The sequence below is a fragment of the Grus americana genome, chromosome 22, assembly GCF_028858705.1.
Source record: "Grus americana isolate bGruAme1 chromosome 22, bGruAme1.mat, whole genome shotgun sequence".
In the NCBI taxonomy this organism is placed as follows: domain Eukaryota; kingdom Metazoa; phylum Chordata; class Aves; order Gruiformes; family Gruidae; genus Grus; species Grus americana.
The window spans coordinates 4,237,186-4,263,262 of record NC_072873.1 but is presented as its reverse complement, the minus strand read 5'-3'; the positions used below and the strand labels follow the sequence as shown (position 1 = coordinate 4,263,262).

The 26,077-nt window shown below is 49.3% G+C and overlaps 2 protein-coding genes across 14 annotated transcripts; one reads left to right on the top strand and one right to left on the bottom strand.

Moving 5' to 3' along the window:
- Positions 1 to 725: 725 nt before the first annotated feature.
- ETV4 (ETS variant transcription factor 4) lies at positions 726 to 19,827 on the top strand. 10 transcript variants are annotated; one of them, XM_054801669.1, is made up of 12 exons: positions 726 to 891; positions 994 to 1,087; positions 1,300 to 1,347; positions 7,213 to 7,266; positions 10,941 to 11,067; positions 11,689 to 11,847; positions 12,244 to 12,488; positions 15,247 to 15,321; positions 15,421 to 15,489; positions 15,893 to 16,065; positions 17,118 to 17,219; positions 17,882 to 19,827. In XM_054801669.1, the coding sequence occupies exons 1-12, from the start codon at positions 847 to 849 to the stop codon at positions 18,101 to 18,103; spliced, it is 1,413 nt and encodes a 470-aa protein (XP_054657644.1). In that variant the 5' UTR covers positions 726 to 846; the 3' UTR covers positions 18,104 to 19,827. The 10 variants fall into 10 exon arrangements, with proteins under 10 accessions (XP_054657644.1, XP_054657646.1, XP_054657645.1 ...); XM_054801671.1 differs by having other exon boundaries at positions 991 to 1,087; positions 10,944 to 11,067; positions 15,896 to 16,065; XM_054801670.1 differs by having other exon boundaries at positions 991 to 1,087; positions 10,944 to 11,067.
- On the bottom strand, positions 19,308 to 20,679 carry LOC129195526 (uncharacterized). 4 transcript variants are annotated; one of them, XM_054801677.1, is made up of 3 exons: positions 20,361 to 20,679; positions 19,870 to 20,062; positions 19,308 to 19,776 (listed from the first exon to the last, which is right to left on the bottom strand). In XM_054801677.1, exons 1-3 carry the CDS (start codon positions 20,526 to 20,528, stop codon positions 19,526 to 19,528), a joined length of 612 nt encoding a protein of 203 aa, XP_054657652.1. In that variant the 5' UTR covers positions 20,529 to 20,679; the 3' UTR covers positions 19,308 to 19,525. The 4 variants fall into 4 exon arrangements, with proteins under 4 accessions (XP_054657652.1, XP_054657655.1, XP_054657653.1 ...); XM_054801680.1 differs by having other exon boundaries at positions 19,308 to 19,460; XM_054801678.1 differs by having other exon boundaries at positions 19,870 to 20,056.
- Positions 20,680 to 26,077: the final 5,398 nt, after the last annotated feature.

The following is a 26,077-nucleotide window of genomic DNA, read 5'->3' as shown; positions in this document are numbered from 1 at the left end:
GCTGGGTGGGAGTCTGAAAGTGCAGGCTAAGCATACTTCTGCCATGCACAGTTGGCGTAGCTGGAGCGCCTTTGCAGCCTTTCGTGAATGAACTTCGGGAGGGTTTGGTTGGGTTGGGTTTTTTTTCTATGAATGGGAGCTCCGTACTTGAATGAATACCGGAGTACTGCGATCTGATTGGTCCCGAAGGCTAAGGCAACGCCCACTTCTCACTGGGTGAGAGCGAAAAAGAGCTGGGATTGGCGGGCTCTTCCCACCCCGGAGCTTCATTCACAAATTCAATGAAACAAAGGAGCAGCCGAGCCGAGCCCGTGAACGAGGCGATGCACCAATGGGAGGCCGCCCCTGGGCGCGCGACGGCCTGACCGCCCGGGCGGGGCTGCTCCGGGCTCCGCGTGGGCCGCGAGCCGCCGTCGGGTGAGGGGCGGGCTCGGCTCGGCTCGGCTCGGCTGTCCCGGGGCGGCACGGCACGGCACGGTTGTCCCGGGGCGGGCACGGCTGTCCCGGGGCGGACACGGCACGGCACGGCACGGCACGGTTGTCCCGGGGCGGCGGGGGCTCGTCCCGGCTGGGAGCTGGGGGGTCCGGTCCCGTCTCGTATCCCCAAGTTTCGGCAGCTGCCTCTCACGGACGGCGGGAGGGACGGGGAGCCGTGCGGATCGCGCTGCCCGCCCGCCGGGGAGGCGGGGGGGGGGAGTCGGGGGGGTCGGCGGGCGGGCTGTCCCGTCCCGCCGCGGCCGCTGACTTCGGCAGGTGGAGGCCGCCCCAGCCCGCCGCGGGCCTCCCCCCGGTGCCCGCCGAGAGCCGGTAGCCCCGCGCCAGCGGAGGTAGCCCACGGGCGGCAGGATGAAGGGGTACCTGGACCAGCAGGTGCCGTTCACTTTCCCGCAGGTGAGTGGCGGCTCCGCCGGGCGGGGGGGTGTCGGGGGGGCTGGGGGGGCTGGGCCCCGCTCCGGTCGGGGCCGCCGCGCTGATGTGCTGCCCCCGCAGCAGCCCCCGGGCCAGCCGGCTCCCGGCGGCGGAGCTCTGATGGGCGCTGGGAAGAGACCTGGGGACCCGGGCTTGCCGCCGGCGCAGGATTCGGAAGGTAACGGGGGGGTGGAAGGATGGGGATGAGGATGGGGATGGGGATGGCGATGGGGATGGGGATGGCGATGGGGATGGCTTCTGGGCAGGGACCGGGTCCTCCCCCTGCGCCTCCGCCCCCACCTCCTCGTTCCGCCCGGCATCTCCGGCGCTGGAGCATCCCGCTGTCCCTCCCCAGCGCTCCGCTGAGGAAAGCTCTCACTTCCCATGCAGATCTCTTCCAGGACTTGAGCCGATTCCAAGAGACTTGGCTGACAGAAGGTAGGCTCCTTCCCATGGCTCCGTTTTGTTTTGTTCGTCTTTTGATGTTTGTGCCGCTCCTTCGCTCGGTTCGCCGGGCTCCGAAGGGGAAAGTGGGGTTTTTTCAGACTTGCCAACCTCTGGCTTGTGTAAACGAAGTCGCATGAATCACGGTATTGTGCTGGGTATTTGCTTATGAATGGAACTTGGCACTTGGCCCTCTTTCCTGGTTACAGTTTTAGTTTCAGGCTACTTGTAACCGGTTCGATTTTATGCTAATTTATCACTTAATCTTTACTGGTCGCCAGAATATTGATATTTTCTTAAACAAACCATCAACCGTTCTTTTAATTTGGGGAACAAAGTGCTTCTCTTAACTTGTTTGTTTGTTTGTTTGTTTTTAAAGATAATTCTTTGAAGGGACCTTCCTGGAATTTACACACTGTTCACTTTGGTGTCTAAATTGTTTTGCCTTTTGACTTCGAGGAAGAGAAAACTTAAAATCCCAGGGAGTCCCGTTAACTCCGAGTAAAACCAGTTTTAAACAGTAGGGTGAATTTCCTCTAATTCCAGTTCTACAAATGATCCACTTTCTAGAAAATTAACTACTTATCCTCGATACAGATTCTTGATAAATATAAAAGTACTTACTGTGATATAGGTACTTAACAAATATTTAACAATAATAATATAAAAATATGCGTGGCATTTTGAGCAGGGTTATTTCCCCTAATTTTACCACAAGTGAAGGACAATCCTGTCCAACAGGTTTTTGAGTTGGTTGTGGGGTTTTTTTAAGCCTCCAAAAAGGTGTTTGCCAATTAAGTAAGATTATTAAAAGGGAAAAAAAAAATCAAATTATTTATATTCATTTCGAAATGAAATTATGTTGATCGAGCAGTGTTCAGGAGTTTGAGGATTGTAAGGATGAAAGAGAAATTACCTGGAGGCTCTTCCAGGATTGAAACACTCACCTAACTTACATCAGAGCAGAAAAATAGGTATTAATTGCTGGTCATCTAATAGATCTGCTGAATGCGCACACATGCTTCAGACTGGTTTCTCGTAAATCTTCAAAAACCTTGAGCTGCCAATAAGATAAATTTGCCTCAGAATTGATTTCTGGTGGACTTTCAGTTTTAGGCTTTCTAACGCTTGATATTATTTTTAGCTCACTAATCTAAAGAGTTTGCATAAAATCATAGAATCTCTCCGATATGTCCGTCAGTAGCGGAGCATTGGAGCGAAGGTCACACATGGTCTCGTCGCACTGTATAGAAAGAAGTAATCTGCTATTGTACATCATTAGTAAATGATAATGCAAACCCTATTGCTTTTTTTTTTTTTCTTTTTTTTTTTTTAGAATATAGGCAGATATCCTTTTTTTGTATAGTTCATAGCACCTAGTCGGAGTCCAGGTGAAATCTCTGGGAAATTCAATGGCTGTTTTCTAGCTTATGATTTCAGACTGCATATATAGGAAAATTTTTTCCCATGGTGACTCCCATTTCCAGACTTTTAACAAGAAAAGTTGCCCTCCAAAGCAAACTATTGTTTGTTTTTCTGTATTCACCGGTATGTCAAACGATTTTCCTGAATGAGGAAAATATTTTTTTTTAATTAACGTCTTATACATGTCTATATGTTAGCATTTGTTCATGAGATGAAGGCAAGTGAAAACTTAGGAGTACCTTCCTAAACAATGCAAGAAGAAAAAGAAAATAAAGTGAAAATATGAAATGTGTTATTTATTCTCTGCCTCTACCACATTTAGTTAAGAAATTTAGCTATTTTATGATTTTATTTTCTTGGCGTTACTTTTGAAATAAAAGAAAAACAAACCTAGGAAGGAAGTAAACTGGAAATACAAATTCACGGCAATCAAACAGCCACGTGAAAAATGTGAAGTACATATGTATGTGTGTGTATGTGTCAATATATATATATTTGTGTGGTTTCATTCATGGAGGTATCTTGTTGTTAACTTTTTAGAATATTTTTAATGGTGTCCATGAACACCTGATTTCTCCTTTGCAGGGTAAAAGAGTAATGTCTGCATATAGATAACTCTTCAAAGAAACAGATGCTGAAAAATCCTAGGCCTTGTTACTAAAAATCTAAAGTTTTCCTCTATACCATTTTCACCAGAATCTGTTAGAAGGCAATGATGTGAAGCTGGCAGTTGATAACTGTATGGAACTAATTTCAAGCCAAATCACTTATAAAAAGTGATTTGTCATTCAAAGAAACAAAACAAAACAAAAAAAAAACCAACAAAAAAAAAACCCCTTCCCTGGGGAAAAGTTGCACAGATAGTCGTCTGTGCTAATTGCAAGGAGGAGATAATGCGCTGCTTTGTTCATCCTTTGTCAGGAAGGTTTAGTTCTGGCGCTCCAGCTCTTGACGGCAGGGTGGGAGATGCTGAGGCGCACGGTGCTGCACGCAGTCGGGGTGGCTACGATAAGCCCGGGGTTGGGCGCTTGAGCCTTCTAGTACAGGACCGTAGCTGTCTGCGAGCATCGCAGCCCAACGGCGAGGCTGCGTGCTCTCGCTCCAGCCATGCCCTTCACGTCACATCTTTTCTGTGGCCCATTGCTTTCGGTACGCGATTCTCTCAGCCAGGTTGTCAGCAACGCGATAGACAGCAGCAGCCTCAAGGCAGTAGGCTGCGAAACCAAGCAGAGCTCATACGATGTGCTTCCCGTTATTTATTCTATCACAGTGTTGCTTTTTAAAGATGAATTTTGTAGGGTGGTTGGTTTTTTCCCCCCTCACCTTTTATCGTTTCTATTTACAGTTTGTTGTCATACGGGTTATTTTAAGGAGCGGTGATCGCAGTGCGAAGAGCTCGGCTAGTTCCACGCTAATCCACTGCCTGTTGTTAATGCAGTGTTACTCCCCAAGGTTTATTTTCGGCATCTCTTGTTCAGCTTAGCTCCAAGTGACTGAGATTAGTGGGCTTCCATTCCTCGTGTCCCTTTACTTTGACTACATCACCTTCTGCTTTAGAGCTGAGGGAGGGCAATCTTCTGCGCGTTCCGCAACAACAAAACCTCTAGGTTTGTCTGTTATATACCGGCAGCAGCATTTCCTGCAGCAAGTTTGTGAGAGATTTTGTGAAATAACAATCCGCAGCAAGCTCCCCCTACCCTGCAGTAAAAGGGACGTGAAGGTAATTGTTAGAAGTATGATATTTTTTGTAGTGTTGCAGGTAATATGGCAACATGACCTTTCCTTTAAAAACAAAATTTCCTGATTTGCGTGGTTACGGAGAAGAACTTGCTAATATGAATCTCGATAAGCTCAGAACTTTGACCTTAACTGGAAACCTGTTTGACTCCTTCGTATTTTGTTCGCCCATGAGGCCTCCTACACTTTCAATCCTTTGAGTTGGCAATATGTAGTAATTCCTACTAGATATTTTTCTTCACTATTTGGGTGTGAACAGTTGCATTTGAGGTGTTATTAAGGCCTATCTTTATTTATGAACTGATACCTAGCGCCAGCATTATTCTTGTTTGGGAATATCTTCATAGCTTGGAACGAGTACCGTTTGCTCGGGTTTGATGTCAGAGAAAGATTGATATATGGAAGAACGCAACACAATTCTAACACAACGTGTGCTGCGGTTAAGGTTCTCCCCACAGTTTCTCCCAGGGCACACCCAAAAGCTTAGTTCTTTGCCAGACCCGACTTTACCACGTTAGTTGCTGTCTCTGGGGAAAGGACTGCTCAGGAGGTGGGCTGGGGCCATAGCTGAGCTAGGCTCCGCCTAACGGAGAAAAAAAGAGCTGCGTATTAAAATACAGGCTAAATTCTGATCAGTAACGTCTTCCCGACATCAGGATGGTGTGCCTCCCTTGCTTTCTTTTCTTTCTGTGGTAGGGAAGAACGCAAAGGTATTTGTAACTAAACACAGATGCTGCTGCCAGGGAGGAAGCCAGGTCGGATCACTTGCTTTGGTGTCCTGTTGCTTAAGTGATTGTGCGATGCGCTTCAACAAGACCGTACGTTCTAGACCGCGCAGGCTGTCCCAGAGCACTGTTCTGTCTTGCTTCTACAGCTCTTGCAAAGGAAAGAGAGGCACAAACCGTCTTGTAGAATGGGGCAAGCGCAGTTAGAATGGGGGTGCACAGTTGTATTTACAGTTGGAACATTTGGAATGACTCGTTCCCTCTGTGAATGTGCGAGGGCAACGTTGGTGAAAGCTTTTCTCATCAAATAAGGGAAGCGGGAGCTAGAGGAGATGATGCGTAGCTGATTCCTCTGAAATCAGAAAAGCACTCATTACATACACACTGTTTCAACACAGGAATTTTCATATAATAGCACTATGGACTATCATAACTTTTGATTTTTGTACGTTGGAATAATCTCTCAAGGACACATCTATGTGCCTTGCTGAGTCAACCTACAGGTGAAGAAAGACAATAAAATTCTTTTCCTTCCTCTGTGTCATTTCGCTGTTTTATTATGTATTTTGCAAAGGCTTCAATGCAACTGAGACATGGGCCAAGGCCATACTGTGGTAGGTGATTTGTGAACAGAATGATCTGAGCTGGAGCTCGGGAAAGGCAGGCAGCCGTGTACAGGCAGATGAGGAACTGGCACAAATGATGCCATGAGGGTCAGCAGAGCTGCCGGTCTTTGCCAGCTACCAGCTTCCACCCACTGTTACATCTTTCCTAGGCATCGCAGGAAGAGTTCTGCTATTTTAAGTTTTCATTTAAAATAAGTATTTACCCCAGGAAATGATGAAACATACTGTGAAGTACATAGTGAAGGGTTCTTCTAGTGCCTCCGTTTTGGAAGCTGCGGGAAATTCTATCCATGTGGGCTTTACAGCTTTTTGCAAAGTCCAGTTGTTCATGTAAATCAGAATAAATGTGACCCCTTGAGTTATGAAGTGGCATCAACTTATGAAGCGTGCTGTTGATTTTTCGAATCGGTAGACAAATGCAGTGAGCCTCACCCGGCGTTGAGCCCGGAGCTTCCTAACGCTGAGACGCTAACGTCGTTAACTCTTTCACTGCTTACCACCTTCAGCACCGTCTTGTTCGGGTGAGGTTGGCTGTTCCAAGGTCAATGAGGCCTCTGCAGATTTTCGGATATCTTTGTTAGACAACCTTTGAAAGATTCAGATATCTTAGACCTTGCCGTTGTTACTGGAGTTGTACTACCAATGCTGTCCTCAGGGCAGATGCCTACGAGGAAACTTTACCGGGCTGATTTGTGGGCAAAGGGCGGCTGTTTGCTGTCCGGTTCTCTCTGACGACACCAGCACCTCCTCTGACATTTCCCATTTGTGAAGTCACACCCACGTGCAAGGCACTGTTAACCATTTCCCCCTCCTGCTACTGGATAGTTTGTTTTTTTTTTTTCTTCTGAAGTGTTCTCCTCTGCTGATTTACAAATTGTAGCCTATTCCACTAGCACCAAGCTATCTGCTGCTTCTGGAGCTACTGAAAAGCTTACATATGAAGGCATAGATATTTCCTGTTCTGTTCACCACTGGCATAGCCTTTCCAAATTTATCAGTTGGTAGGGGTATTTTTTCTATGCTAAATGCTTAAAAAAAAAAATCCCTGCATGTTATGTTTCTAACCAAAACTGTGAATCCTGAGCTAAAAAAACTTGCTGTTCTTATTTCCAAGGTAAGGGAGAAAGAAACTGGCAGGCTGTTAAGGGGTAAATCTGCAGGCAGAAGAACTGTGTTCATTAATCCCAAAGGGAAAAACTATCCTTAGTCACTAAAGTGCCTCCCAACAGAAAGCTCAGATCTTTCCTGCATAGACTTATTTCTGTCTTGCTGTTAATTATACCATACAAAGTGCCAAATCTAATTTTCCTCTCTCTCTCCTTTCCTCCCTCCCTCCCCTGCGGCAGCTCAGGTTCCAGACAGTGATGAGCAATTTGTGCCTGACTTTCATTCAGAAAACTGTAAGTAGCACGGGGGTGATCGCACATCTCGGGGTGAAGGGCAGGATACGCTTAAACCAAGCGAATACCTAAATGCAACACACAGACGTTGAGGCTAAAGTACTCATTTTATTCCTGCATCGCTGTGATGGTGCCAAAAAAAAAAAAAAAAACCAAAAAAAAACCCCAAAAAAACCCAAAAAACAACCACCAAACAAAAACTAGGTTAACTGTCCACATCTGGACAATGCAAAAGTATTTTTGTGTGGGGGTAACTACCACAGTCCCTTCTGCAGAGTGGGGTTCAACAGATGTGTGTTTTAGTTGGTGTATGTGTGAAGAATTAGGCAACCCCGAACAGCTGAGAAAACGCATTACCGTCGCAATTGAAGGTAAAAACGTGTGCTACTACTCCTCCCAAAGCAAAAGAAATCAGACTGCACGTGGAATTATAGGTGCTGCGTCTCCTGCAGGTGCTTTTTGGGGGCTTCGCTCACCTGCGTGGCCTTTGGCCGAGCATCTGGTGCCAGCACGGCCCCTGTCAGACGATGGTCCCGTGTGCCGCCTGCCGCCGCGCGACGGCGCGGTGTCCCTGCAGAGGTACGCTCGCTAGCCGTTCGCAGGAACCGTCCCCTGAGCGGACTGGCCGCGTTTGCACAGGAGCATCCAGACTGTACCGCAAATGTTTGCTCCGAGAACTGGTCAAAGCACCTTACAAAGGAGCTGAACGTCGCACAGGTACACGAGTACGTATAGGAACCTTCCACGCGACGGCCGTGACAACTCGTTCTGCTTTTCTCACGTTGAGCCTGCTTCCGCCGGTCCCCGCAGCATGCCACCATTTCATTTGGAAGGCGCTGCTGGGCTAAGACCGCTTGCCCGAGGCAGATGCAGAGCGTTCTGAACAGCTCTGTGCTGCAAGCAGCCACGGGAACCCGGAGCCTGACGTTTGAAGGGCACGTCAAGGCTACAAGAAGATGCCTCACCGTTCCCCGAGCGTATAGATGTCTGGCAGCTGAGGGTCGAGATGTCCGTTTAAAGCTGGTGCAGCCAACTTTGGTGCCGATACCCCTCTCTGCCCAGGGCAGTTGTCCCCGTGAAAACTAAAATGAAGCATTTTTTACTGGTTGTTCTTGTCTACCTCCTTCCCCTGGACTTGGCCCTGCAGCACTGCCGGGCTCGTTCTCTGAGTCATATATCTTATTTCTTCCTCTTTTTGACCTAGAACTGAGGAGAGGGCTGGCCGCACATTTCACTCGGAATGAATGACTGACTGAATGGGCTGGTTGTAATGCAATAGCCCCTTCCAGCTATTAGGGGCCGGAAAGAATTGGCTGCTCCTACCACATCTAGCTTCTTCCAACTTCAATGGCATTCAGTGTACTGGACAGAGCAGTTTTATATTTTTTTTCGCCCCCCCCAACACTCAGCCGACCCATCGGCATTTTTAGATGGCTTCAATATATCTGTTTACTTCATACATTGAAAAGAGCCGCTGCAGACAGAAGGGAAATAGATGCCTCGAGCATAGAAAGACCCTTTTTTATTTCGACCCTTCCCTGGGCCTGGGGTGTCTGCACAGATGGAGGAGTGTCCTGCTTGGGATGCTGAATCCATCCCAGGCGTGGGACAGGCCCGCTGGGTCAGCGCGCTCCCGCCTGCCGTCAGTGCGGACGGCGCCAAGACCCATTTGTGAACTCCGCTACGATTGATGGCAGCTCCGGGACGGGCTGCGGGAGCCGGTTGTCCCTGAGATGGAAGTAGGAGCCAGAAACAATAAGAGGCTCTGGTATCTTATGGATTTATTTATCTATATTGGTTCTGTCAGGCTGTCTGGATCCCTTTGGGTGCTGGCGTGATGTAAAGATGGGCTTTTCTGGTGTAGGCTGAAACCGAAGGCAGGTAAAAGGAGTCAGGTTTGTTTGGGTTTTTTTCCCCTCTTGCTGAGAAAATTAATTTTGGGGAGGGATGTTCGCAATGGAAAGTGGCCTTAATATCCAGACAGCGGCGGCCCTTTCTCCAGCCCTTTTGATAGCTGCTTGCTGCAGCACTTCTGGAGGGACAATCAATCCTTTATGTGAGAGAGATTTAGCTTCAGGATGGCTGGTGCATGTACAGTTCAGGTCAGTCCTGAAATAAACTCAGCAAAAATATGAGGTCTTCACAAATCAAGATGTTACTTTCCATCCTTAAAACTGTAATCACAGCTCTGAACATCCCAGGCTTTGTAAGCAGCATCGTCTCAGCTTGAAGAGGCGGGAGGAGGCGGAGGAGGACTGGAGCTAGCCTTATTAAAAGCTTGCAGTTGTGATTTGGAGGGCAGAGCTTTCCCGTATTTGAAAAACAAGCCTAGACCTACGTACCTTTCTGGGGTTACTTTTCTTTCCTTCCTAAGTGCCAGTGACCTCCGACAGCAGCAGCAGAGCCCAGCAGCAAAGGTGGAAGATGCTTACCACGTCCTTCAGCCAGGATAAGCTTTTCTGAGGAACTAGCGAAGGAAGTTTTGCTCCCTGCCGCATTTAATTAAGCATGAGAAGTAAACAATACCCATATCCTACTGCCTGGTGCTATAAACTGCAACCCACATTTGTTATTCGTGAAATTCTAACCAGCCCAGAAATATCCCTCCTCGTCTGCATCAGGCCATGACCACAGACCAGCGTGCTGAAAACGTAAAGGAACCGTTTTACTTTTTTCCTGGACTGTCACTGGTGTTTCAGATGAGCAGAGCGGTTACGAGATTCCCTCAATCCCGCATTTAGGGATGTGGGACTGTTAGCATAGGAGAGATTCCACAAAGGGAAACCTGCGCTTGGAAATCATACGGGTAGCTGCCGGGTGCCAGCGTGGAATCACGGTTCCCCCGTAGGAAGCCTTTTTCCTGAGTGCTAAAGTATAAACCTGATACAATTAATGAAATTAGATACTTCAAAGGGAGGCTGCTGGGAGGACTGCAAGCTGCTCTTCCAGCGTTGAGGTGTATTATGGTGAAAGCACGGACTCGGAAGTCAGGCTTCTCTTTTGTACCATGCTTTAAGACGGATGCAGTTCCTTTCGAAAAGGAATTTTAGCTATCTAAATTGGTTAGGTGCTGCTGGAAACATTACTTGTGTAAGATGTCTGTGAGCAAGTTAGCCTGGTGACAGCCCATAATACTATGCAATATGTATTTTCCCACAGAAAACCTTCAGCTTTTGTAGCTGTGTCTACAAAACCCTTACATTTATTTTCCCACGTTAGTGCATTATCATTTAACGCAGTGCTACATGGTAACGCTACTCACGAGACGTGCTTACCGGGTATGTCAATGAAAGAGCATTTCCCGTGACGCAAATCAAAATTTGCTTTTATGTGTTGAAAAATAGAGTACATGCATGCTACCCCTTTGACGTAACAGCAAATGTCCGTCGCAGCCCTGAGCAGCTCAGGAAATAATACCCACTCTAAATCCTTTTCAAAGTGCTCTGGATTATCACAGAGCATGTTAAGATTTGCTCTTTTAAGGTGGATGTATCATACAAACCTTACGAAACCAAGGGCAGAGCTCAGGGAAGTCCAGCGAACGGTTGTTTCTCGCAGAGCCAGCTGAAGAAGGACAAGGTGGTGGCATCTCAACTGACTTTTTACTGGCTGATAAAAATCTCCCTCTGCAAACAGGAAAAACGTCAACGTGATCTCTCGTTTCTCTCCCCCAGTAGCTTTTCACAGTCCTCCTGCTAAGATTAAAAAGGAGCCGCAGAGTCCCTCCTCGGACCCCACGCTGTCCTGCAACCACAAGCAGCCATTCCAGCACCGCAATGGCGAGCAGTGCCTTTACGCCAGGTAACACGGCTTACACAGGGGAGGGACAGGAGCTGTCACGAAATCAAGCGCTACTGCGTTACCCAATAACGAAGGGTTCTGGCAACAATCTGGTCTGTCTGCTGGGTAAGGGCAGCGCGCGCACGCTGCGATGCGAACGGACCAGTGGGTCAGCTCCTGCAGCGGGGTCGCGCTGCCAGTTATTGCACGGGGTAGCTTCACGCTTCTGTAGAGTAGATGTGGGCTTGCCTCTTTTTTCTTCTCCTTAGCGCTGTTCCTCGGCCATCCTGGTGCTAAGAGCAGTCTTGACATCTGTCACGTGCGTCACTCCCCATTGCTTTCCAAAATCTGTCCCTCGAGGAGCTCCCTGACACCATTGCCCACAGTCCCAGCTATTTGCCCGAGTTATAGAACAGCTTCCTCAGCACAGACACCTTCTCCGGTTTTCTGCTCAAAGGGTTATTGCTATCATGCGTGGGGGCAACCCATAATCAGAAAGGAAGGAGTTTACGCTGGGAGTTTTCTGGCGTAGGTGGCTGCGCAGAGGGACAGCGTGTCTGCCTGTGGCGCGTTCTCCCCAGGTGCTGCCACAAGTCCTCCTCGGAGAACTGTAATGCTCCAATATCTGTTTGACTGTCCCAGTGCCTATGATCAACCCAGACAAGTTGGAATCAAGTCCCCCAACCCAGGAACCCCGATACAGTCACCGCTCCAACAGTTCCCTAGACAGGACAGGAGCTTCCTGACCCCTGCGGGGCCACCCCACCCCACATCCAGCTGTGGATACCTCGACGAAAACAGGTGAGTTACTGCCAGGAGGAGGCAGCCCCTGCGAGAAGGATTGCCTTCCTCGGTGGTTCAGGGAGGAGGGGCTGCAGCATCCAGATTAGAGCGCTGTTTCCAGCGGTCACAGGATCCCCCCCCATGCAAAGTACCTGGGACTCACCACTTCTGCCTAGGGTTTGAAGGAGAAGTCTGTAGCCTTTAAGCTCGTCAGATGCTGTGGAACGATGGGCCGCGTAGCTAGCTTTGGAAACATCTTTCAGCGGGGTCCCCTGCCCCAGCGTACGTGCAGCTCCTACAGCCCTAGTGACGGGCTGAGGCCGAGGAGGTTCCTGTCCCTCAACCAGCCCCGCGCCAAGGCTGAGATCGGAGGGCCAAGAAAGCAGCCATGCCGTGTCCTCTGCCCTCTTCCAGCTCCGCGTACCAGCCACCCGTGGAGATGTGCCGTTCCTTCCCCTCCTCCCAGGGCATGGCCCAGGAAGACCCCGTTGCCTACCAGCGCCAGATGTCCGAGCCGTGCCTCCAGTACCCTCATCAGGGCTTCAAACAGGAGTACCACGACCCACGGTACGAGCAAGCCAGCCGGGCGGGCAGCAGCCATCGGTACCCAGCAGCTGTGGTGATCAAGCAGGAGCAGGTGGACTACGTGTACGACTCAGGTAGGCAGAACTAGCTCTTTCTGACCACGTGTACGACTCAGGTAGGCAGAACTAGCTCTTTCTGACTGCATGTACGACTCAGGTAGGCAGAACTAGCTCTTTCTGACCGCGTGTACGACTCAGGTAGGCAGAACTAGCTCTTTCTGACCGCGTGTACGACTCAGGTAGGCAGAACTAGCTCTTTCTGACCGCGTGTACGACTCAGGTAGGCAGAACTAGCTCTTTCTGACCGCGTGTACGACTCAGGTAGGCAGAACTAGCTCTTTCTGACTGCATGTACGACTCAGGTAGGCAGAACTAGCTCTTTCTGACCGCGTGTACGACTCAGGTAGGCAGAACTAGCTCTTTCTGACCGCGTGTACGACTCAGGTAGGCAGAACTAGCTCTTTCTGACCGCGTGTACGACTCAGGTAGGCAGAACTAGCTCTTTCTGACTGCGTGTACGACTCAGGTAGGCAGAACTAGCTCTTTCTGACCGCATCAAGCAGGCATCAGTGGGGGTGAGCAACCTCCTGGGTAAACATCCATAAGCAGCAGGGTTTGGGCTTTGAAACAGTACTACCTCACCTTCAGGAGCACGTGTGGTCTGGGAAACTGGCTATGTAGAAGGAAAACAGTTGTGTTTACTGCATCCAAGAGAAGGCTGGGACTTTACTCTCCATACCATGTTCTGAGAAGGACTTTCAGGTAGATAGTGGAAAGCTCCGACAAGATACAGGAGTGAGAAGGTGAGGTCAAACCCATTCGAACTAGATTAAAGGCATGCATTTTTTCCTGAGGGAATAAGTAGCCCTGGAGAGACTCTCAAAATTCATAATTAGCCCACTCAGACAATCAGAAATGGAGAGAAGGATGTTCCCCATTTCACGGGGAGTTTTTGTCTTCAGGGGGATATATGAGCTGCTGGGTTGTGGAAAGGGAGAGGAGTGAGGTCAGCTTTGAAGAAATTATACTGAAAAACGTTTAAATGGCAGCAGAAAGGAAGGAATCAAATATCTTGGAGCTTGTACAGAAAAACTGTCTCAGATCCCTGCAGCAGGAGGGGACCTGCAAGCGCCGGCAGAGGAAAGCTGCAGGGATTGCACCGCACAACGTGGAGCTGCAGCTCATGATGCTGTCTGGCCCCGTGCCTTTTCCCTGGCTGGAGGCAGAAGAATTTAATTCACAAAATGGAGGCAAAGATGCAGCTCTCCCAGCCCAGCTGGTGGGTGTCAGCTTTCCCTGCTGAGGTCTCACCCGCCGCTGACACTCGGAAATTCGCTGCAGCAGGTCGCCGAGAGAGCTGCTGCCCCATTTTGGAGCTTAGCGTGCAAGATAAAGCAGCTTTGTTCTGACAAATAGATCTAAAAAGTCTAAAACTAAAACAGTCTAAAGAGACTTGGGTGGCTAACGATAAACTGGCCAATTCCAAGGAGCAGGGTCTGGGTAGGCTCGGGTAAGTCCAAGTGTGCTCCTCTTGTAGTGTCAACCTCCACCAGCTACTTCCCATAGAAACAGGGGACCCAGAGCAGATAGCAGAGATTTCAGAGGCTCACAAGAGAAAAAAAAAAGTCTATCATTCCAAAAATAGCTCTCTAGATACCAGATCAATCAGGTAATCCTCTTATCTTTCCACAAGGGATAAATCTTATTTTTTTCAGCAGACCTGTCCAAAGACTTGCTACCCTGACATCACAACACTCTCTTCTAGCGGGAATGTTATTTCTGGTTTCCTGGTATTTTAATGGACATTTTCAATTGTTTCCTTTAGCAGAAATAAATGCATAAATAAAAAGCTCCTATGAGGGTATAGAATCCACCACTGTGGCTATGCTGACGTTACGCTTTCAGTGGGCCCTTCTGTCCAGACAGGGGAAGAAAATGTGCAAACCCAGAAGAATGCTTTTTTTTTTTTTGAGAGTAGTTTATGATTGTAATAACACACAGTCTGTCAGCTCAGAGTACCCTTCTGCCCTTAGCATCAGCGAAACATCCGCTGAAAGCAATGGCTATACGCACGAGTATGAGGGAAACCTAAGGTGAATCTTTCCAAAGCTCCCAGTTACAGCTTCCATTGCAGCTGTGGATGGAAAATAGGTTTGATTCAGAAAATGCAGGATTCGGAAAACCCAAAATACGGAAGATATAAATTGCAGTGCCCAGGCAACGATATATGCTGCACAGAGATCGTGAAAAGACTTTCTGCTTGTTTCCCAACTCAGGCTATTTACGTTTTCTCAGCTGTTTGTGAGAATGCCCTATCCTGACGTGAAAAAGCCAGGCAGACATAAGACATCTGAAATGATTGGTGAGACACCATCTGTAGCAAATATTCAGACGCTGCTGCTCTCCATTAACATCATCACAGTAACCCTGGAAAAACGTAATGCCTTCTCTCCCGTGAAAACAGGAGCAGGGTGCGTAGTTATCTCAACCTAAGATGAGGGAGGGGTGTCATACGAATTTACCCCATTGTCCAAGGTTCTGAGTGAAGACTGGTGGATAGGTGACTGACTGGCTGTCCTGGCTACTCTGAAGGAAGTCGTGCGATAGTCCCGCAAAAATTTACTCGTGTAATTCATGATCGGAAGCATGACGAAGACGAAGTTGTGTGGGGGGTGGCTGGGACATAAGAAGTTATCAGTCTGCCACTAGCCCTTTGGGAGGGCCCCAAGAGGACACTGGTTAGACAGCTGCACTTACCTGCCCACCTCTGGAGAGTGAGATCATTCTGCCTCCCCTGCTTTTTAATTAAATGACTTTGTTAATTGTTCTGTAGATGTTCCCGGATGTCCTTCCATGTACATAAATGCTGAGAGCTATCCGAGCCATTCAAATACAGAAGATACATCAGGTAAGAAGCTCAGCGACTCTCGTCTTTCCCCTCCGTTGTATTGTTCTCTAGTACGACCCTGTCTTTGTCCGTGACAGCATATGTTGCTCTCTCTTTCAGGCTGCAGCTATGACAAGCAGATGAGATCCTTTACTGACGATGTCTGTGTTGTTCCAGAAAAATTTGAAGGTCAGAGAAAGAATGGCTTCCAGTTTGGGTGTAAGATAGGGTTATCCAGTATCTTTGCTAGCCACTTGACCACTGTCTACGTAGTTCGTTACACTATGTTCTTGCAGGTCTCATAGCTGTGGTTCATACCTGGCTTTTTGGTATCCCATCTCTAGAGCTTTTTTAGCAGCAAACAGGCCTTCTAGCATAAGTAGCTTAATTGTGAGGTTCATCAGAGCTCCTCCTGGAAGAGCTGCTGGTGAATTGGCCACTCTGATTTCTGTGAATGGAAATATTCCAGGTAAACATTTGTGAAATGGGGGGGGTGGGGGGGGTGGGTGGGTTGGTGGGTTGGTTGGTTGGTTGTTTTTTGCAATTGTTTTTGCACTGTTACCCTTAGAAACACCTTGTTCGTTCTTCTCAGCAGGAGACATCAAGCAGGAAGCTGGAGGATACCGGGAAGGACCTCCGTACCAGAGACGGGGATCTCTCCAGCTCTGGCAATTTCTTGTGGCTTTATTGGATGATCCAACTAATTCCCACTTCATTGCCTGGACCGGTAGAGGGATGGAGTTCAAACTCATTGAGCCAGAAGAGGTGAAACCTTTTAGCTTCTCTACAGGCTCGGGGGGAGCAGCCACTGTTTCTGAGGCTGCAAATCCCCAAGGGGCTGTCCCTTGTCAAGGCTCCTGCCTACCAGTGGTACTCACTAGACCCTGCAGCAAGCTGAGGTTTTTAGAAGAGGTCGAAACACTTGGGTGACACAAATATCAGATTTAAGAAAGGCTGCTTGTAAGTTTAGAGTCTCAGCAATGCAGTGAGTTGAATTACTCGCTGCCTCCACTTCCCTAGACACTTCAGTCTCAAGTCTGCAGTGACTTGTGCTGTCTTACCACGCTCCGCACTTGAGGCTGACATTGAGGTTTGGAGTTTTGAACCCTGATCACAGTTTTCATAAAAATCTGGAAGAAACTATGTCCTAGTCTAAATACATTTTTATATCAAAACATTATTAACTAAGGTGTAATTTCTAATGCTGCCATGTTCCAGAAAACCCAATGATAGCTGACAATATCTGGGAGATGTGTCTGTAGTATCTGTTCACATCTTGCTCCAATTAGAGCTGCATTTAGCACTGTTCTCGCTACATATCAACCTTTACGGGCACTTTCAGCGCAGATGAGTCGTTTTGGTGGGCTGACGTATGCTTACAACAGATTTCTGAGTCTCATGGACAAAGGTGAAAATCTTGTAGTAGGAGGAAGAAAGGCACATGGGTCTTCCAAGGGAGGTGTTCCCTTGTACTTGGGCTCCTGGTAAACCTCTGATCCTTGAAGATGAAGTGTAGCATAGGATGAAGCCATCCTTCAGCATCCTCAAGCTTTCAGAGTACTGGAAAGTGAGGAGAAGTGGTGCCAGCAAATGAGCTCTGTAGCAGGAAGGACAATGCCTCTCTCTGATGTAGTACGCTTCAGTTGGAGTTCTGCTCTTCCTGTGGAAAAGCTGCTAAATAATTATCATTTGAGTCCATTATTTAAAAAATATTTGCATGTATTGTGGTACTGTTCCTCAAAAGAGAATCGGCTGGATAATGCTCTTTTGCCCTTGGGTTCACAGGCATTCACGCACTGCGATGCTTTATTCTCCAGGTAGCCAGGCTGTGGGGTATCCAAAAGAACCGTCCAGCCATGAACTATGACAAGCTGAGCCGATCCCTTCGCTACTATTATGAGAAAGGCATCATGCAGAAGGTCAGTTTGCAAAGCAGATGGAGTTTTTAACGCCTTTAATGATGCTTCTCTTGTTTGAGATAGGAAGTCTTACAGGTACGGAATGCACTTGAGCTAGCCGGGCATCCTGAGCTTGCTTTCCCCGTAGGTTCTCTTTGCAGCATTTAAATGAGAAGGTGCAAAGGAGCCGAATGTAGGCAACGTCTGGGAAATAAAGCAAAGGGGAGTCAAGATTTCACGCTTTTTCTCTATACGTCTGCAGTCAGGCGAGTTGGAATTTATGCAGCTGCAAGGACATATAATCAGTCTAGGCTTGCTGTTGGTGAGAGGAGGGCTGCCGGGCGTTGGTCCTGTGTGGTGGGGATGGAGTCTTCCAGATCTTCTAGATCCAGGGCACTGGAGAGGATAACTGCGAGCATAATTACATCACAGTACAACTGGTCAGGGACTGTTGGTGCTTTTGCTGCCCGGCCAAAGGGTCAGCTGGCAGCATCCCGTTTCCCAGGAGCTGTTCCAGGGGAAACCAGAGTAGCAGAGAAGCAGGAGGACGACACCAGAAGTTTACAACTCCACCGTGTCTCAGGGCAATGGGCTAGAGCAGCCAGATGTTTTTGCAAGCTTTCTCCACTGCTGAGGAGCTCTGCCTGTGTGCCTGCAGCATTCATCTCTCATCTTCCCCGCAGGTGGCCGGAGAACGCTACGTGTACAAGTTTGTGTGTGAGCCCGAAGCCTTGTTCTCCCTGGCCTTCCCCGATAACCAGCGGCCAACGCTGAAGGCAGAGTTTGACCGGCAGATCAGTGAGGAGGACACAGTCCCTCTTTCTCACCTGGATGAGAATGCCACTTATCTGCCGGACCTTGGGAACCTCCCTCCACAGCTTTACAGCAAAGGCTACACGTACTAACAGTGCTGGGAGCACACGGTGCCACCCTCGCTTGTGTATATAAGGAGATGTCTGGTTAGTATTCGATCAGTATAAGCGTTTTTCCAGGCCAGCCTAGGGCGGCACTAAGCTACGAATACCTGCTTCGGTCAGGAAAAGTGTTCAGGTACACACGTGGATAATCAGCTGGCAATTGGCGGGGCTCTTGTGTGCTGGTTAGAAGACCCTCGTATTTGTCAGGCTGGGACTCGTCCTCAGCGATGCAGACACCTTCCGAGCAGCGGAGCTGCAGCTTCAGCAGCGTGTCAGGTAACTGCTGCCTCCAGCCGGCACAGACGGGCCTGTCGCAGTCCCTCTCTTTGGTGAGGGAGGAGAGGCCATCCTAACTGGGCTTTTTTTTCCGGATATGAGGATGCTACAACGCTGCTGCTGACTCCATTCCTCCAGTACACGTACTGAGCCTCTGTCTAACCCGCCCTCAGCAAGGGATGGCCCTGACCCACGTGGCCGCCCCTCTGCAAGGCCAGCATCGCCTTCTTCCCAGGATGGCCGCAACGCAGTGGTCACAGATCGTATACCTTCCCTGTGAACTGCTCTGCGGGAAGGGGGAAATACTCCTTGTCTTCTACATGCATGCTCCTGCCTCATCACCTCCCCGCGCCGGGCTGTCCCGTATTTAGGCTCGCTGAGCAGGGCAGCTGGAGGCACTGGCCAGGGTCACAGCGGTCCTGGAGCACGTGGTGCTACAGACAATTTAGGGGATCGACGGCTGCCTGACTGCATTGGTCTGGGGCGCAGGTCAAAGCCAAGGTCACCTTCAGGGAAGGGGACTGCAGGAGGCAGCCAGGCCTGAGGCACCAGTTCATCGTCGTGTTGGGGCTTTTCCGAACTGAACAACTTCTTTAACGACCATCTTCAGGATCTGTGAAGACCTGTCAGTCTCTTCACGGTGCCCATCCTGGGCTTGGCTAGAAAATCATCTGGCGCAAGAAAAGAACCTGGTGGAGGCACGTTAAGAAAATGCTCTACAAAGTAACCTAAACCATACAGAGTTCTTAATATCTGAATTTAGACTTAACCTCCCCCAATATTTGCATGTTTGAGGGAAATCCTGATGTGTTGGAAAGGCAGCTATCTCTGCAGCCCAGTGCAGCGCGTGCAGCTTAACTACGCTTTGACTGGTTTTCCATAACAGCGACCATCTACAATCGGCACCACATCCCCGTTAAGAGGCACCTCACTTTTTAATTAGCAGCTCCGACCACATGCCCGGTTAGACAAGGAGCAGTACAGCACAGCCATACGGAAGCAGCCTGTTTCCTACTGCTTCAGACTGACGTTCCAGCTGCCGAATACAGAGCATCGCCAACGCGGTAGCCTGTAGAGGAAATTCTGTATGTTGATCGAAAGCCTGATTTCCCCCCATGACCCTCCCCTGCATGGCTAATGCCGACCCTCCCAGCCTTGTCCCTGGGCACGAGGGCCAGGAAAAGCAGCTCTCGCTGCCTGAGGAGAGGCCAGGCGCCCCGAGCAGCCCGCTCTGCTGACGCCTTTGCGCGCAGCCCAGAGCCTTGGTGTTGCGGCAACTCCTGGCCCTCCCGCCTTGCCCTGCTCCCACCTGGCAAGCACACGTCCCCTGGTGTCCCAGAAGCGAGGGTGAAAGGGAACCCTTCCATTGGTATAAGCTGCCTTTACTATTTATGAGTGTAAAAATACTATAATTAATAAATTGGTCTATGTCTTTGGCCAGCGCACCTTCATTCAGCCCCTGGCTGGTCCTCCCTTACCTTCTGCGCTTGCTTTGCCCATCTCCTCGGCACCAGCTTGCAGCCTCGGGTAGCTGATCCGGAGCATCGAGAGCTGCGTGTTTACTCGTGAATCTTGGTGGAGTTCAAGAAATGAACACTTCGCTCCCTTGACATGCTCCCAACCGGTCATACAACCAAAGATCACAATGAAATACGTAACCTCCAGCTGCACCTGGTGTCAGGGGAACAGCTCTCGGCAGCTGCAGAGAACATCGCCCACGCTCCCGCGCTGACAGCACGCTGGCTACCGAGCCAAGCTCCGTGGTTTTAATTAGGTTCCCCCCCCCCCGACCTTCATCTCCGTCTTGAGCAGCGGCACTTCCAGGTTATTTGCTAGGAAAGCGAGCGTGTCACCGCCTGCCGAGCCGCTGACGCGAGCGCGACGCCCCGTCCCAGCGCAGAGCCGAGAGCCCCGCCGGGCTCAGCCACGCCGTGGGCCTCAGCGACGGCTGCAGCAGGACAGGACTTACCCTGAAGCAGAGGAGTCCTTTCACACCGTGCCTTCCTCCAGAGAGTCGGGTACTCTTCCTCAGGGAAGGATTTATGCTTCCTGGAGGCAAAACGTAGGTGTGGGCTGTATCCTGCTGCAGCACCGTGTTTCTAAGGAATGAAACTAGTAGCTTGCTTTTATTTGACATCTCAATCTGCAGGATTCTCAAGGATTTTACACGTATCCAGTATTCTTTGGGCTACCCTCTGCACAGCCCATCTTCCTTCCAGATAGGGAATTCAGGGAGCTAGTTTGCATTCGGGTGAAATTTTAGCTCTGTGTTTCACTCAGGTTTGTTGAGTCAGTGCAACAGATCGATAGCTGCAGAGCAGTTCTGGGAATCAGCAAGATCGGGTTCTCAGAAGTGAGGGGCAGTGACCTCCAAAGGGCAGAGATTTATAATAACCAGATCAGAGAGCTGGGAGTCAATAAATACACGCTGTGTTTCCAGCTCAGCAAGACAGAGAGGCAACTGATTAGGGAAAGATGTTGGAAGCAATAGGCAAGCGTCAGAAATTTCTCATGTTGGTCCTGAAAGCGCCAGCCCTGCCCCACCACGCAGAAGATGTTTCAGCTTTGCTATCGAGTCGCTCACATTCCTGTCCATACAACTCCTGATACGGACAGCAGAGCTTTCTTTTCCTGAGCTGAAATGCTTCGAGCACTTGAGCGAGGAGAAGAGCCCGTCGCCGTGTGACGGCACGTACAGCCATAGCAATGCACCTTCAAGTGAGCATCCCTTCACCACACAAATTCACAGCTGAGCATTGCTCTGTGTTAGGCAGGTAGGGCAGACATCGTTCTTCTTCATGGAAAACCCTCTAAAGACAGAGTTCTGCTCATGACAAGCGCTCCAACACCTGGCTGCAAACATACCTAACGCTCTCACACTTTTTTACCATTGTTTACTCATTCAAGATTTATTCTAGTGGCTTATTCCTCAGGATGTGATGATGCTTTGCGACCAACCAGAAATAAATTCTCAGCAGTCCTTTCTTCCTAATGTAATTTTTTCTAGATTTTTTTTTTTCCGTGTGGTTGCTATTGTTGCACTGGTTTTGCTGTTACTCCTGCTATATCAACCGTACAAAGCCCAGCAGGAAGCACCATAAATCTATTACCTAGACCATGATGTGAAGTTCCTTTCTGGTCATAGTAAATAATTAACATGCAACATTAGAGCTCGCACCAGACGTACCCTTAGAGTACACTGTCTCAGGCAAAGGAATCACCCCTAGTATTAACGGGTTGCCAAGCTGAGCTCAACTATCTGATGCAATTTGCGGAGGCTAACCCAGGAAATATTTCTATTACCAGATTCCATACCCTGAAATAAGTACGAATAGTGATAATGAAGAACAAGGACAGCAGCAAATCTGACTTTATGGGTTGAGCACTGAACGGGAAGGTAAGAGAGTTATCAGAAAGTGCATTCATCTTTTTCAGGCTGTATAATACACCGAGGGCTGATACCATCCGGCCAGGCAAAGCCTCGACAACATGCCTAGGGCCCGCAGGCAGGGAGGGAAAGGCGATGCATTAATCCCAGCAGTGCTGAGAAGAGTGCCAGGATGAGATCTACCAGGAATGAACTCTGGCCTGGCCAGGTCAAGACTCCAAAAGCTACAAGAACCGAGCAGAGTTGGGTTGGTGAGGAGAGCAGCAGACACCTTTTTGCCCCTTTGGTGCCGTTCCTTTCCCCCCACACGGAGCCCGGTGGGAGCATTGAGCTCTCCGTTCCGGACAGATGCTCCCATGTACGGCATATTCTCATTCACACCTTTTTCAGAGGCTCAGCGCAGCAAAGGAAACCAGAGCCGACCTTCTGGTCAGTACTTTGAACCTGAGCCCAAGCGGGACTTGTCTCCTTTGCAGCACCAACCCCGTCGTGTACAGCGCGGGGTCAGCATCTGGGACTCACCAGCTCCCTGCTCTGCTGAGCCACCAACATTTGGCTTTGCCACAGCTGAGCTCCTAGGAGGGAGATAAGCAGCTCCCATACAACCCCGTCAAACTCTCCCATGGAGGTTTCCCTAAGGCAGAGCCTTGGGAAGAAGTGCTTGCTCTGCTCAGCACGCAGGCTTGGGGATGAGGTGACCCCAACAGCAGCCGTGTGTCATTTGCACCTTTAAGCGTTGACGGTTGGACTTGATGATCTTAGAGGTCTTTCCCAACCTTAAAGATTCTATGATTCTATGAAGCCAGCCGCAGGGGAGAGTATGTACTTCAGGGGCAATAATACCCTGACATCTGACTCCTGATTTCTACCTATTTGAAGATTTCCATGTAATTAAAGAATCCCAGTACAAATGAACTAAACCCCGTAAAGGGGAAGAATTATTGAAGGAAAAAAATGCTTTTAAACAGTTCAGTAGACATAGTGCTTTAAAAGCACTTGCAAGAAAACATGAGAGAAATTATGAAATCTGCCTACTTTTGTCAAGAGAAACACAGCAAGAAATCAGCACAGCAAACCGCACTAACGTCTCAGCACGGGCGAGGAGCGCCTGTTCTGACCATTTCTGTCTGCAGGGACCAAGAGACCTCACCAGCCCACAGAGTCCCTGGGAGGTCTTCTAGGCTCCGATTCTGGAGAGGTTTCCTCAGGGCTTGTTCCTAGAGAAAGGTCAGTCCACTCCCTCGCCAGGTCGGGGTCCACACTTCACCCCAGCTTGCCCCAACACCCACCAGCACCTCGGCCCGGCGCTGCGACACAGAGAACAGCGGTAACGAGGTGCCGTTGGCTGCCCCAGCTCAACACCGACACTTCCAGCTGACCGTCACCCCCGCTTCTCAACACACGACGAATACGGTCCCGAGTGCCTCGCACCCCATCAGCCAGCGTCCCTCCTTTCGCAGACCGTACAGTCGTGTTTGCGAGCGGAGCTGGGGAAGCAGCTGGCTCGGAGGTTTGCGCGGCAACAGAAGGGGCTCTGCGCACCGCAGCAGGAGACAGCCCGGCGACGCTGCTTTGTCACTGCGTGCTAACCCAATGTTGCTCGAGACGCCCTGAGGAAAGGCATATTCTACCCTGACTACCCCCAAATCCTAAGGCTAATTAAATGCAGAAAAGACCCTGGAGACCCAACAACCCCCGAGATGAGACGCGTGGAGAACAGCCTCCAGGCTCTTCCCCTCTCAAACAGAGGGCAGGGACTGGGAGCTCAGCTTGCTTTGGCACTGACCAAGACCTGTGTCACCCGGCAAGTCCTCCTCCCTTCCCTGGCTCTGCTCAACCGCGCGAACGAGCGCTCCTTATCCCTTGCAGCACGAGAGCTGGTTTGCAACACAGCACATGTCCTCAGCATGTGCCTTTCTCGGAGGGCAGGCTGTCCTGTGGTTAGTGACAACTATTGTGGGGGGTTTTTTTTTTTCTGAATACCCTAAATCCTGGATGCAGAAGTGGCCAGGGAATTCCCACTGGTCCTGCGTCAGTGAAGCCGAGAGCTTCCCGGCTGTAGAGAAGAGCTCAAACATGAGTGCAGCCCAGAGGGTGGGGAAAGGAACGCAGCATTCCAATTACTTACGTGAAAAACAAATGCACCTCAGGGCCATGAGTCCGCCTCCGTTTTTCAGGGAGCCAGGCTTACGTGTAGGGGCATAAGGCAGAGCAGAAGCTTCTGCAACATGCACGTAAATGGACACGGTGGAGAATTAACCAAAGGCAAGAGAGGCACAAGAATTTATAAGGCTTGTCCCCATACCTCTGATAGATTTTGTTTCCTAAACTTGAAGAAAATCTAACCCTGGATTTGCATCGACAGGCTTTTCAGACACCGTCACTGGGGCAGACCTAAACGGTAGAAACTAACATTCACATTCTAAAATATCCAGGATCTGCCACTGCGTGTGATCCGGTTCACTTCCACCTCCTTGCCTTTTTTCTAGTAAAAGTGAACTAATACTGAACTCCAGTAGGAGACTTGTCTGCGCTCCACAAAAACTCACTGTTTTCAGCGTAGCTTGCAGAGCGGAGCTGTGTTTGGACAGACCCACAGGCCTACCAGCTACAAGAACTACAAGATCATTTTTGATCCAAACAAACCAGCACACACAGATCAGCGCAGCCCCACGTCACCTCCGGTGTACGGACACACCAGCCAGGGGATTTATGTAGGTAACGGAACATACACATACAAACCACATTTGCTAAGATCAGATACTCACTTGTTGTATTCCCAGCTGACTTGAAAGAACAATACATTCATAAATGAAAAATTCCATGAAACTGCTAATGGGTCAGTATCGCAGCCTTCTGCAATTGTCACAGAAACCTCATGAAAACCGAATTACTAAAAAACAAACCCCCTATTGTGTAAGTAGCACACTGCTGTCACACTGGCTCTGGTAACAAGCCCATTAATGAGGTTAAGGTAGTTACTATAACAGATGGAGCATGTGTGGGGCTGGCTATAAAAATCATATTTTTTTTCTTGCATTAAGGGCAAAAGGTTGGGTTTGGATGTGCGTGAGTGTGTGTGTGTACAGATGAATGCGTGAGTTATTCTTTTGCTGTGAATCCTTTGCTTGTGACAAGCAGCTAACACGTGGAAATTGGCCTATGGCCCATGCTGCTGGAGTCTCAGACAAAGGATTGTTTGCTCCATCCATTCAGAAAGGTTCACACCTCCACAGTGAGGTCTGCAACCAGGTGAGGAACACCACATCCAGCTTTGGGGAACAGCAACCAGCAGTGCTTAGTCCACACTACTTGCATTAAACGTTTCACAAGCCCCAGTGTTGTTGAAGAGTAGAGAGGTTCACAGACGGCTTGGAATTCCTTGGAGGAATCGTTCAGCATTTCACATTGCTCCTTAGTCTTCCAGGAGGTGGGGAAAAAAGGAAAAAAAAAGAAGGGAAAAAAAAAAGCAACCCTTGCTTTAGCCTTCATCTACACCCTCTCCAGACCCCCAAAGGCTGGTGCCATTTTGCCAGCCTCGTGTGGGAATGGCACTCATGATTATCCTTCAATTTGTTACTGCTTGGCTATTCTCACCCTGCCTGTATCTGGTTTTCCCCTCTGTTCACGTGTAGCCAAGTACTGTCAGTTTGTTCTCTGCCAGCAGGTAGAATAACCCCAGTGCTTTGGCAGCCTAAACTTTCCCCTGTAATTAGAGCTGCAACCTCTCTTCAACCCCTTAACCAGATACTGCTGGCAGCAGGGAGCCACCCAAACCTGAGGGAGGGCCTTTGGTGCCCGTATTTGCTGCTGTCGCTGGCAGTAAGACATTGGAGATAGAACAACCGCGACCAGCTCCTCCTGCTACGTTTACAGACACTTCCACCCTGCACCAGCACCGTCTGCAGCACAAGACCTGCTGAAGGCAAGGAGGGTATTTATTGCTGGCAAAGGGGCACATGCAAAGGCTGTGCACGCGCACACACACACACGTACTTGTATTACTCAGGAAATTTTTAGCACTTATGCTAAACGTAACACCTCCAAAAACATTCCAGACTAGACACACGGCCTCTCTGCTTTTGCCTTTAGGTAAGAAACTTGTGTTACCAGCTCTAGTGCATTAACTCAGAGCAGTCAAAATGAACCAGGAGATCTACAATTCACACCGTTTAAAATAACACAGGTCATTTAGACACAGGCAGGTTGGCAAGTGCTCACACAAGCACCTCACACAGCAGAGCTCAAGGAACACTTTCCCCAGCAAGGGGCTAAAATACCTTTCCAGTTATGTAAGT

Excerpts from the sequence above, each read along its gene's own strand:
- ETV4 (XM_054801665.1), top strand. The coding sequence starts at position 1,137 with ATGGGGATGGGGATGGCGATGGGGATGGCTTCTGGGCAGGGACCGGGT. Across the intron at positions 15,322-15,420 it reads AAATACAGAAGATACATCAG|GCTGCAGCTATGACAAGCAG; the intron begins GTAAGAAGCTCA and ends TCTCTCTTTCAG. Across the intron at positions 16,066-17,117 it reads AACTCATTGAGCCAGAAGAG|GTAGCCAGGCTGTGGGGTAT; the intron begins GTGAAACCTTTT and ends TTTATTCTCCAG.
- LOC129195526 (XM_054801677.1), bottom strand. The coding sequence starts at position 20,528 with ATGTCAAATAAAAGCAAGCTACTAGTTTCATTCCTTAGAAACACGGTG. Across the intron at positions 20,063-20,360 it reads AAGGACTCCTCTGCTTCAGG|GTGCAGCTGGAGGTTACGTA; the intron begins GTAAGTCCTGTC and ends CCCTGACACCAG. Across the intron at positions 19,777-19,869 it reads GGGCAAAGCAAGCGCAGAAG|TAAAGGCAGCTTATACCAAT; the intron begins GTAAGGGAGGAC and ends ACTCATAAATAG.